Raw genomic sequence first — 13,100 nt, forward strand, 5'->3', positions numbered from 1 at the left:
CTTAGCAAAGGTCGGTTATACATGAATAAAAGACTGTAAAATGTAGAATCAGAGTGTAGTTCATTAGAGTGTAATCAAAATGCAGCATTCAAAAGAGCCATAAAAAAATGTTAAAGGTACATTGTGTAGGAATTACTCCCATCTAGCGTTGCGGTTGTAGATCGCAAGCAACTCAGTCGTATTTTTCATGCTGCATTCACGTGAAATTGGGCAGACGGCAGACGGACAACAGCCGCTGCAGGTAACGGCATAAACAAGCCTCTAGTAAACAAGTGCAACGCTCCATTCCTCCTCACTGCGTTACCGCGGTGACTTTTCACAGACGCCACCTCGACCTGAGCCGACAGCTCCGGTGTCTCCGCTGAGTTTCCGTGGTTTCCTACTGTCACGCTGCCACTGAACGTAAAAACACGGCAACACGACATGGCAGCCAGCACCGAGCTTAACCGCTCCATGTAGATATGAATGATATGAACGGCAGATTCAGAGCTGAAAGGAACACTTCAGTTTGTTGATGGGGGGGATTACTGACTAATGAAAAACAGACTTTTGAACCAAATTATCGATTTTCGTGAAGAGATAACTGGAGAAGTTCCACAATGTACCTTTAAGTCGTTAAGTAATCAAGATGGCGCTGCGACCGCTGTGTGATGTCACATGATATCTATCTAGTATATAAATAAAGTTGACAATTATTATCATCCTTAGTGTATATGTCGGTCTATTCCAACCATTGCCCCTCTGAACTGCCATCTCACTGGAAACAGCAGCAGCTTTTCCATTCCATGATGACCAGCTCACCACAGGAACAGACAGATCATAAACCTCCTGTCCCTGCTTCTGTATTCACTGCCCCATATGCTACTTTGCTGGGGGACCCGATGATTCGCCTCCATACTGACCACATTTCATCCCCTGTGTGGTATTTCTTAATGTTACGACAATAACTAGACACCTGCAAGCATACATACATAAGAATGTACCTGAGCATTAGGGATTGTTAGCCACTTCAGGCCATCCCAGCGCGCAGTATAATGCGCATACAGAAAGATTCTGCATTGACAAAACTGTCGAGGAAGTGGACACGGTTTGATATCTTGCTTTTCAGTGTTTGATAATGAGCTGTTTCTGAGAACAATCCGAGGAAAATATTCACACCTCATCCCCTGCAGATGTATTATAGCCTTTTTGTAGTGTTTGGAAGTGTAAAAAGTGAATAACTAGCCCCACAGTGATTCACTGAATAAGAGTCAGACTGGATGTTTGTGTGTGCGTGCTGGTGCTGAGGCTCTTCTGAGCGATCGATTCTAAAAGTGCAACACCAAGAAACTTAGAAATCCAGCTCCTCTTCCTCCTCTGTGTCCATTTCTTCTACTAAGATTTACAGTTGTTCCTCTGGGATGCGTCTGCCCTTTAAAACGCTGTCACACGGCTATGCGTGTACCCGCGGGCCTCGGGGATCCGGCCTACGATCCGGCGTACCAAAGCAAGGTGCGAGGTGTCGGCAGCCGGCAGTCTCCGAGGTGTCAAGTATGAAATAATGCTTTGATCTCACCCGAGCTACAAGGGACGACCTCGCCGTGACCTCGCCAAGTGTCCAGCCAGGGTTGTGCCACAGCTGTCATCCCTCTCATTTCCCTACAGAGACGTCACCTTCTCCCTGCTAATAAAATTAGAGGTGCTCTCTCCTCCTCCAGCCTCCTTGACCTTAGCACTTGATTGGTGCCTAGCCTAACCGCCGTGGCGTCGGATAAACTCTCCCGAGATGAAGCCCTCTTCCAACGTCTCCAGAAACAGACGGCAGCTCAGCGCTGGTACGCTGCGGTGTACAAACAGAGTAAGTGGAGGCTGTGATCTGCGAGCTGCCGTGGCTGTCATGCTGAGGTAGATTTCCACGAGCTTCCTCCGAGGCATCAGCTCTCTTCTGAAAGATTTAAATGTTGTGAAATGTCTTTAGGGCGTCAAAAAAAGCAACTGCTTTTTTGGTTATAGCTCACGTCTTAAGGTTGAGAGTTGCTTATTTGCCTTTCAATTTTAATTATGTCTAAATTTCTCAATTCTGTCTGTTCTGTGTGACAGAATGTGTGCAGTACAGTCCCAACAGTTTGCGTGTCTCATTTTTCACTGGGTGCTGTTTTTTTTTTTTTTTTGCTTTTATGTACAATAATGTGCTGCGCAACAGTTTGTTCCAGTTTAACACAGCAGAGGACATTAATATTTTATCATCTTCTCTGTTTGGCAGATGTGAAGAAATTAAGTTTATGTACTCAAGCACTGCAATGAAGTACACTGTAAAAACTCAGGAAGATAAATTACACTGATCAGCCACCACATTAAAATAAGTAACTGATTTTATTGTTGCAGGTGATTGGTGTTTATCTCGTGCCTGTTTGTAATTTCATTAAGAAACATTCCAGTTATTTTTCATGGCTTCATAGCTCAACTTGGATCAGATCCATCACAACATTAATACCACCAATACCAATACCAATACCACCAGTCACCTGTTACCCTAATACATGGCTGATCAAAATATTCATGCATTATCTATAGTTATGAAATTATTCAATCACCTCCTGAGGCTTTAGGGTTGCTGCAAACAAAAACAGTTAGGATATCATAACAGGATGATATAAATGGTTTGTGCTTTTACTTAAAGCAGAAGTAAGCGGAATGTTTGTGTTAACATAAGTCTTCAATAGTTGTATCTTCCGACAGCATCACTTATATAGAGTGTTTGGTCTGAAACACGGGTCTGTCAGTCACTCTGCTCTGCTGTAAGCCGAGGAGAAAACTTTCCTTGTTTCCCACAACCTTTATCCAATGAGGAGAGAGAATGGCATAAAGGGGCGGTCCTCTCTGTGTGTGCAGCCAAGGGATGCGCGTGAATGTGGTGACCTAGGGACGAGGGCGGGGACTGCTAACTCCGTTGGCTGACAGAAAGTTAGCCAAAACGACCGGATCGCTTACTTCTGCTTTAATACTTTGTACATTTTATGGCTGAGGATTCTGTAACTAGTGACTTCAAATTTAAATGCAGAACCTTGTGTACTTTAAAACACACCCTTTCTATCTGTAAGAGCCTGGATGGGTCAACTCAACTCAACACAACTTTAAACAGCCACAGCTGAAACAAAGTGCTGTACATAAATAAGAATAGAACGTAAGATATAAAACATAAAAACAATAGAAAAAATAACAATGTTAAAACAATAAAAGACTTAAACAAGAGCAGAGTCTCATGCTGGGTTGAAGGCCAAAGAATAAAAATGGATTTTAAGGAGAGTTTTAAACTCTAAACAATGGAGACATCCTCAACTGTTGGCATACGTAGCAGAAGCAGAGACAGGCAGTGCATTTTCAAACTTGTGAGTGGCGATTATGGTCTACTTTTCACGTTGACACAGAGGGGAAATAAAATGTCTATTTTGATGGCAACTGAGCAAAGCACCTGTTGGACAATCATGGTGTCATACTGTGATCATCATTTCAAGTGAGAGCACAACACGTGAGTGTACTTTTGTGTGTGCAGTGACTGAAATATCAGATTTGACACAGCATGTGACTTTTAATGCAATATCTTTTTCTTTTTCTTTTAAGTCTATCAGTATTCAAAGGTTCCATGTGGCGCTCCCAAGCAGTGACAGTGCTGTGTTTACCAAACTGCACATGGCACCTTTAATCACAACGTAAACACTTGCTTAACCAAATTATATTTAAAATATTCCCATGGCAACTCATTAATTTAGTACTAATATGGTCTTTTGTTCAGTGACTGTTCACAGAGGTGCCCAATTTTTTTTTAAGGTTAACAGAAATAAACCCTAATTTTAGTGGAATGTCAGATTAATTAAAAAGTGTTAATTATTTTTTTACCCTGATAAAACAGTAGAGAGTACTAGTAGAGAGATGTCATCTGTGGAGGTAAGATATTGAATATAGTTGTCTTAATTGACTGCAATGAAATGAATGTTACATGAAAAATAAATTTCAAGTTCATTTAATTATCAGTAAATCCACGGATACAGCTATGCAAGCAGCCTCTAACCCCCCCCCCCACCACCACCACCACTTCTTTCCTTTGTGTTCACAAATGGCAGGCCTGTTTCTAGCATAAGCCATTGGGGTAATACCATGACAGAGAGACTGTAAATTGTTCTGCTTGTTATCCTCCGGCAACTGAAATCCTGCCACGCAGTCAGAGCTCAGATTGGTGAGTGGAGCTCCTTAGGCTGCCAGAAACATTGTTAGGAAAGACTTCTTGTCCGCACAAACACACACACAAACGTCCACACACACACACACACACTCTCTCTCTCTCTCCTCCAGGTCCTGAAGCAGCTGGGGCCTACTATGACTTTCCTCAGGGTTGTGATGAAAATAAGGCACCTTTGTGTTTCACAACGCTAAATAGGATGGTGAGTATGAAGTGGAGGCCTGCTATTGTGTTACAGTATTATTCCCTATTGTTAAAATGCAATCATTAATTAAAAGGTAACGTATGGATTTCTCTGGACACATGATATGTAACACGATTCTGTGGTCTGGGATACAAGTATGTAAACATCCCGTGTAGTTTAGAGGTAGATGTCTACATATTCTTTAGCAGGTCTAAGTTATATACAGTGACTGTGAATGTGTTTTATGTTCTTAAAATTATAAAATTGAGATTAATGCAAATTGTTTTTCCTTTATTATCTGAAATTTAAATGCATCTTAGTTTTATGTATGCAGTAGTAATTGTGGTGTTTTAATAATGAGGTACATTGGAATAAACAACAAAAAAGAAGATAAAAAGATAATAGTTCTGTTTGTGAACAAATTCAATCAGTTGTTCATTTCATTGAGCTGCTTGTGTAATTGTGTACATACATAATCTGAGCTTGCACTAACAGTAACTTTTCATCCAGATCCAGGACACAGGACACCAAACAAGAGCAGAAGTAAGTGAATCAGCTGTCTCTGGAGGCGCGTACTTAGCTCTCTGCTCCCTATTAGTTGCTGCGTCTCCCACCAGATAATAGACATGAAAATCTCTTTGAGTCGACCCTGCCTCCAGCCTTTACATGATGGACTCCATTTTTCTTCTGTGCTGCCACTAGACCCCCCCCGCCCCCTCCTTCCACCACCACCACCACCACCACTCCCCATCCAACACTCCTCCCCCTCTGTGCTTTGCTTTGCTTTTAAAACAAATAGCTGCAGCTTCCTGGGGCAGACCTGCTTCCACCAAGCGAGCATCTCTACACCAGTTCATGATACATCCCTATGTGTGTTAGAGGGAGAGGGATGCTTCTATGTGTATGTGTGTGTGTGTGTGGGTGTGTGATCTGACCCCCCAAGAAGAGAGAGATAGCACAAAAGACGGATGAAGCCTGGGTGACATACATCATGACACCTCCACAAAAGAAAACATTGACCACTCTACTGACAAAAGCCAAGGGACAGAATAATGCTTTTTCTTTTTTTCCCCTCCTGTCTCTTTCCTTTTCTTCCCGCCGCTGCCAATACAAGCCAATTTTTTTTGACACACTAAATGTGACAACAATCATTCTTTCTTTGAAGTGGCACACAGGCATACATAAATGCAGCACATTGTACGCTGATGAAATACAGTGGGACACGGACAAACCAGAGCAAAAGCCTTTGACCTTGTGTGGCTCAGGGAGTGTGATAGCTCTCTGGATATAAGAAAATCAATATTCTGCATTTAGCCGCGCGGGACCTTCGGTTATATGGAGCAACGCAGCGCTGAGACTGTTTGTCTTGCATTGACATGAGAACCACGTTGAGGAAAAAAAAGAAACGCACCTCAGGCCAGATGTTTTTAAAGGTGATTAAGACAAAGATAATACATTTAACGTAATGACCTGCAATTAATTCCACTGAGGCGACAGAGAGCGGTTTACTCTGGGGCTAAACTGGAATTAGTCAGTGTTAAGTCCTGCTTGTTTTGAGTTTAGTCTGAAAGGTCAACACAAAGGTCGAGCAAAACATCTCACACTTCCCAAGAAACTTCACTGAAATGTAGCGTTTCAAACAGCTCAGGTGCTATAAATCCAGATGTTCTCAACCTGTGAGAATCTCAGTTTGACCTCATGTTCTCTTATATGTACTGTACAAAAGGCCAAACGGCCAGACAGCAGCACAGCTCAGATGCAGCTCAGAAACTGGACTTTGAAGTCAAATATAACTCAGTATAACTTTAGATAAACCTAGCTATAACTTGTACAGTCTGATAATACAATACACCCTACAGTAACTCAATAAAGGTCATAATGCTCTAATGTTAGTTCTACTGCTCATTGTGGAGGCCAAAGCATGTAAATGGCAGAACATGCTATGGGTCAATGACTAGATTATTGAAGACCAACATGTTTTTGATATTATTAAAGGGATAGTTCACCCAAAATTCAAATTTCTAATTTTCTGTTCACCCTCATGTCGACTAGGGCTGGGAGAAGTTTCAGAGTCCTCCGTGCCTTCTCTGAGTTACAGCAGGGCACGGCGCAGTGTCGCTACCCGATCTGCGACGCTACCGGATCTGTGACAAAACTGGTCTGCGCATGCGCAGACCGGCCGCCATCTTGGACAGCTGCCTACGGCAACACCACTTGGACAAACTTCATTTGGGCACTGCCCGATTTGCGTACATGCTTAAAGTTCTGTGAAATTAAAATACGGTACTGTGAAAATGATTAAAAAATAAAATAAAATAAAATAAAAACCGCGTAGGTCCGTCATAAGACAGCCACGGCAGACTCGTTTATTCAGTGAGTGTTGTGGTAGTTGTGATTGTTTGTGGTTGTCATGGTGATGAGGCCGGCGAGAAAAGAGGACAGTAAACATTAAAAGTCCGCCTGTGTTCCTGTTTTCTGAGCATCAAGATCCAGACCACCACAACCAACCCTCAGTTTACATTACTAATAAAGTATTTTAAAAAAATAAATAAAAAGATAAACCGTCTCTGGCGACGCACATAGGGCAGTGATCCTAAGTCAATTCAACTAAGTTTGTCCAAGTGGAGTTGCCGTACGTGGCTGTCACAGATCGGGTAGCGTCGCAGATCGGGTAGCGACACGCAGCACTGCATGTCCATATGACGGAAGCGAACGGGGCTCACTTTTCTTCGTCCAAAAAGACACACCAAAAAACATCCAAATACCTCCGTAGTGCTCGTCTGTAATGTCCCTCTTGTATTGAAGCCCCAACATGAGAAATTGTTCCTCGCGAGATTTGCACTGACACTGAACTGAGACACTGGGAGCTTCCGCTACGAACAAGCTAAAAATATACTTATTTAATTTATTTCGGAACAATTTCTCATGTTGGGGCTTCAATACAAGAGGGACATTACAGACGAGCACTATGGAGGTATTTGGATGTTTTTTGGTGTGTCTTTTTTTGTGACGAAGAAAAGTGAGCCCCGTTCGTGACTGTCATATGGCAGTGCAGTGCTGTGCGGACCCCCCCGTAACTCCAAAAAGGCACAAATGAGTCTGAAACTTCTCCCAACCCTTAGTCGACATGAGGGTGAGTAGAAAATGAGTGAAATTTGAATTTTGGGTGAACTATCCTTTTAACTTTTACTATTAAAAACACAAGCTGAGGGATGATTTTAAGAAGAAGCATAATCTTTTTCTGTTCAAGTTGCTGGCAAATATATAAGCAAATAGGCATAGCATTGTGACCCCCTGCCTAATATTGTGTCTTTTTCTACAAAATAGACAACAAACTGTGCTGCACTGTGTGACAGCTTTCTTTTAGTGGTTTGAGCAACAGTATCTGGTCTGTTGGATGGGAGCACACAGGTCAGCCTTCTCTCTCCACATGTACAGTATCAATGAGCCTGTGGCCGCTTCACCACTGTTCCTTCCTTGGACAACTTCTGATAGATCCTGACCACTGTAGACCAGGAACAGCCCACAAGAGAGAGACCCAGTCGTCCTTGGAGACTAACACATCAACTTGTTTGCAACAATGTTCGCTTTCTGCCTAATATATTCCACCCACTAACAGGTGCCATGATGAAGTGTTATTCAGTGTTATTCACTTCACCTGTCAGTGCTTATAATGTTATGCCTCATCGTTGTATTAGAATATTAATACAACAAACACTATTTATGTCTCTAAAGGTGCAATACTCATTGTATCCTACCTCCTGAAGGTAAAACCTGCGTTGTAAGATGCTAAATGTTCTGCCATTGTCAACAGCTAGAAACTAAAACTGTGTAGGCTGGTGCCTCTGAGCTCTCTTGCTGAAAACAGCTGTCTGCAGCTGCAAATTAGGTTGATGTGAGCAGTGAGAGAGAACCAAAACAATGAACTCTAACACCCTAAAACACACCCCAGGGCTGATGGGAGCTGCAGAGTCAGATGATTTATCACCAAAACTAGAATGGGGGAAAAAAATGCAGAACTTACTTTTGTACTTGATTACTGTAGTTGTTATCATATGATTCGTATCCCTGGTCATCGTAAGCTGTTCCGTAGCCGTCGTCGTATTCCTAAAGTAGAGGAGACAAAATGCAGCCGGTTAGGTGAGGCACAAGAGGAAAACCACCCATAAACATTTTGACAGTGAGGAGCTGTTGATATGACAACCTGTGAAACATCATGAACCTGTTGAAATGTAGCGAGAAAAGGTTGAAAATGCTTTTATTAGAATGAGAGCTGCTTCTTGCTGTATTTTGTAGGTGATTGTAACAACCCCTTTTGTGATGTAGATTAACAACAATTTCAGAATTGCTTGATTAAAGGGATAGTTCAACATTCTGGCAAATCGGTCCATTGCCATAATCACTATAGTTTTAGGAGTAGGTTCAATACCTTTAATTGTCGGTTTTAGTACGGCGGAGCAGAGCCGTGAGCTGCTCAGAGATACGCTATGGTGGCTAATGGGATTTCTTGGCTTCTAAATCAAAATCAAATCAAATCAAATCAAATAGCCTTTATTGTCATTGCAACAGACAAGTGCAACAAAATTTGTGGTGCCACATCCATTCCAGGGCTGGAATAGCGAGCCAAAAGCTGCTGCGTCAACACGTGCCGCCATCTGATGATTCCCTCATCAAACTCATCAAATACACAATCCAACAACTCCAAAACGCTCTGGTGGACAAGTTGTGTGACCTGTACATTCACCACGCTATGAGATAATAACAGAACGTTACCAGACAGAGTTGTTTTTGAGGTGAAGTCATGCAAAAGCGTCTCTGCATTTGCCTCAAAAACAACTCTGTCTCGTAACGTTGACCCACCCCTTTAAATAGGAACTATTACCAAATCATCCTTTTCTGGTATAGATTGTGTTCTTATCCATCAATTTTTAAAGGGTAGTTTTTTCAGGGGGCTTTTTTTGCAGTGCACTGACAATTTTTAAAGGGTAGTTTTTTCAGGCTTTTTTTTTTTGCAGTGCACTGAAGCCTTCAACTTAGCAAAGATATAGGTCAAAGTGCTTCATCTGCTGCAGTTGATATAGCAGCCCATATGCAGCCGCATTAAAGTGGCAAGTGCAGCCCTGCCCTTGTCTCTGTGTCAACTGACTGACGGTCGGATGTAAAGACTCTCGCTGTGGCTACGTTTCATCACCACCTCAAAGGATGAGCCTTGAACATCTGTTTGTGCTCCAGCAATCTGCCCGGTCGCCACCGCCATCACCCCCCACCCCCCAACCCCCCAACCCCTCCTCTGCACCCAGGCCCCCGCCAAGAAGAACATCAAAGGAAACCAGCGCCGCACCCGTCCTAATTTAGGATAAATGGGACTTACGTTTCCACAAAAGACGTCGACCCCTTGCGACACATCTCTCATCCCCCCTCACACTTCCTGGCTAATTCCATCTGCCCCTGATTTGCATGCTTGAAATGAACGTCTGTAAGATTTAGCAGCGGCAGAAAATGCTCATCACATCAATATTATTATTAAGGACCTAAATCCTGATTAGAAACATGCATTTGCCAAATGACAGTATTTGAATTGAGTCTTTTATCTTTAATCCTCCAGTAACGAAGTATGTGTGAAGAAACTACATATAGTAACTCTCAACAAAGATGTCCGAACACTTCTTGGTCTCTTGTTTTTGAAATATTAGGTTTGGTGCAACAGTTACTCAAGGGTATCCATTTCATGCCGATTTCATGCTGATCCATAAAAAATTGTGTGTGTGTGTGTGTGTATCACAATGTCATTTAACATCTCATTTGTCAGGCTTCTCCCAGTTGATTGAATCTAAATATAGCATTTTTCTGGTAAACACAATCCAGGTGGCCTGGACCTTTAGCATGGCTAAGAGCAGTGGCTGCTTTATTGTGACATCACACAGTCACAGAAGACCTAACAGCTTGTTTTAAGGCTCAGTGTCTGAATACGGGCTGTGTAGATGTCTCTGTGGACTGAGGTTTTGATGCTGTCACAGTATAAATAGAGAACCTGGAGCTGCTTTCTAGCCAGAAAACACAGAAAAATCTCACTTTATATAATATGGGGCCTTTAAACATTTGTTTTCTTACACTGTGGCAGCAGTCGCATTACAGAAATCATTTTAAATGCTCCGACCTCTCCTTGGTCCTCCCATCGGGTGGTGTATGGAGGATTTGTTTGTATTCCCCCTGTTGTTGTTAGTGTGAGTAGGAGGTCCGTTGGTTTTTGCTGAGGTCTTTGTCAGTTCTCTTTTATTCGTCTAGAGGTAGCTGACAGGGAATTCAAGTCCCTTCTGGCATTTTGAAGTTCTGTAGCTACAAGACCTTTTGCAAAGTCAACAATTCCCCACGCTAATGCAAGAACTAAGTTTAGTCAATAACTGTGGTTTTCACACTGTTTAACTCCCTAAACATCCTAAAAACAATACCAACAGCAATTCTCAAAAAGCAGAGCAATTTTGTCAAAAGGGGTGTAATTAAAAGCACTTTCCAACCAGCAGAGAAATTGGAGACTTTGATTTGCAATTTCCCAACATGACCCGTTTTTCTGTCTGCTAAAACACAAAAGACAAATAATTACCCTGGCAAGTTTTGAATAGTTCTTAGCAAAGATTATCACAATGACAGCACTGACAACAGTAAAAACATTTTAATATTTGTTTGTTAAGACTCCCAAGTGGCAAATAGGGTGAAGTGGACTGTGGAAATGATTTCTGAAGAAGACAATCTAAGAAATAAAACAGCAGAAAGTAAGCTGATGTGCCATCCCAGACGTTTGAAGTGAGTTTTCTTTTTTTTAAACACTACAATAAAACAAATAGTGCATGTTGCCACACATGCTAAAATAATCATGCTACATGATAACCACCGTGACACTCATTAGGAGATTTATTCAACATAATGATGATTGTAAGAATAATCTGAAGCATTTTGTGTTGCATTGTACTAAACTGTAAAGGCATTGCACTTCTTTTTCTCATGTACTGGTTCTGTATCGACACTGAGACAACAGCATGCTGCACAGTATATTCAGAGTTACTATCAACTAATCCAATCAACTGACAAGTATCTATGATGGAAAAAGAATGAATGTAAAGCCATTTTACACATTTAAATATTCTGTTTTTGTAAAGCTAAATAAATAAAAGTCTGATGTCAACCTCCTGTATTAAGAATAAAGTATTTGTCCAACATAACTCTCTCATCTTCCAATAAATCAGAATAGTATTCCGTTTATAGTATATTATCTATAGAATAGAATAGAATATACTTTATTAATCCATATAACCACCTATTAATATTAATATTATATAATAAATATATACTTCTCAGTGCTAGAACAAGTTAGATGCTCAGCTTGGAATGGTTTTTGTGCTTCACTCCTCTTAGACTCTGAAACTGCAACAAAAACAGTGAGTTGTTTTGTTCCACTGTAGTTGTGTATGCTGTCAACACCACTCAGGTTTTGGACATATTGACACACAGAGCCGGGATTCACTGAACTAAAACCAGACCAAGCCAGGCCCTCCACTGACACTGATAAGCAGCACTGAACAAATCCTAACAATATTGACTTGCAGATACAGATATCAAATAATACAAAGGATCAGCTTGATGGCTATTTACAATCATCAGTTTTATTCTGATCTGGCAGGAGAAGCAGGCCTGATCATGAATATGTATGAGCTCATCATCAGACCAAAGAGACTGATACTGTACTTTGTAGACTAAGTCAACCATCTGACATCTGGGGCTTTGGGAATAAAGCCTGACTGTATTCATGCAGTGGCTCTCTGAAAGTCTTAGAAGTAGTTTTTACAGGACAATAAACTACAGCAGCTGTTTAAGACTGGTGAATAAAAATGAAAAACAAAAATACAACACAACATACACTGTTTGCTTAGACTTCAGGTGGTAAAAAGAGTCTGCTGTGCTTCAGTGATGGAGGCCGGTGCTCTAAATGCAGGACACAATACCAGATATAAAACACACACATGGTTATTCTCATACACTGTGCTGGAGTTCTCAACAGGCCTGGAAAATAAAACCCGACCGGCCCAACCAGCGGGTCTTGAAGCCTGGACCTGACGTGGTCTGGCCTGATACGTCATTATTGCGTTCTAATATACAGGTTCACTTGATAAGAATAGTGATGATGAAACTACGTAGAATGAAATACCAAAATTATACATTCTTCTGTTAGTAGATAATCATCACCAAAATAAACAGTGCTGATTCAGTGCATTACACAATAAACAACACACAGTAATACCAGGAAGCAAATGTGGATGTCCAGCTCATCATTTGAACTGAACTGAGGACAGATGTGTTTTTTTTTTAAAAAGTAGTAAAGTGGATGTGAGCTAGGTCTTCAGAGCTGAAACTTCAGAGAAGGCTCCGATACGAGAAGGCCCCAGCTGAGGACACTGTGTCCTGTGTTGCTGGAAGTGTCCCCAACACAAATTGCAACCATGCATGTTATCTTGTGCAAAAACTCCTCCTATTTCAGACCATTTAAAAGCTGCTTCTATCACAGAGTGTCTGCTGCACCCTGGAACAAACAAGCGCATATGAATATTGAATGACGGGAAAGTCGGCAGGAGACGGACTAAAACCATGTAGCTGAGGTTGTGAAGCAGGATCTGTTGTCACATGAGATACTTGCTTTAAGCACAAAAA

The 13,100-nt window shown here is 41.6% G+C and overlaps 1 protein-coding gene across 1 annotated transcript in view; it reads right to left on the minus strand.

Moving 5' to 3' along the window:
- The window catches only part of khdrbs3 (KH domain containing, RNA binding, signal transduction associated 3), a 129,310-nt gene that overhangs the window by 13,795 nt on the left and 102,415 nt on the right, over nucleotides 1–13,100 (minus strand). The window contains exon 7 of the mRNA XM_085792344.1: nucleotides 8,425–8,507. Within this exon, the coding sequence (XP_085648470.1) occupies nucleotides 8,425–8,507 (83 nt within the window). The remainder of the gene's footprint in view (nucleotides 1–8,424; nucleotides 8,508–13,100) is intronic.

Source organism: Trachurus japonicus, chromosome 11 (genome assembly GCF_045865225.1).
Source record: "Trachurus japonicus isolate A0001 chromosome 11, Traja_1.0".
Taxonomy (NCBI): Eukaryota; Metazoa; Chordata; class Actinopteri; order Carangiformes; family Carangidae; genus Trachurus; species Trachurus japonicus.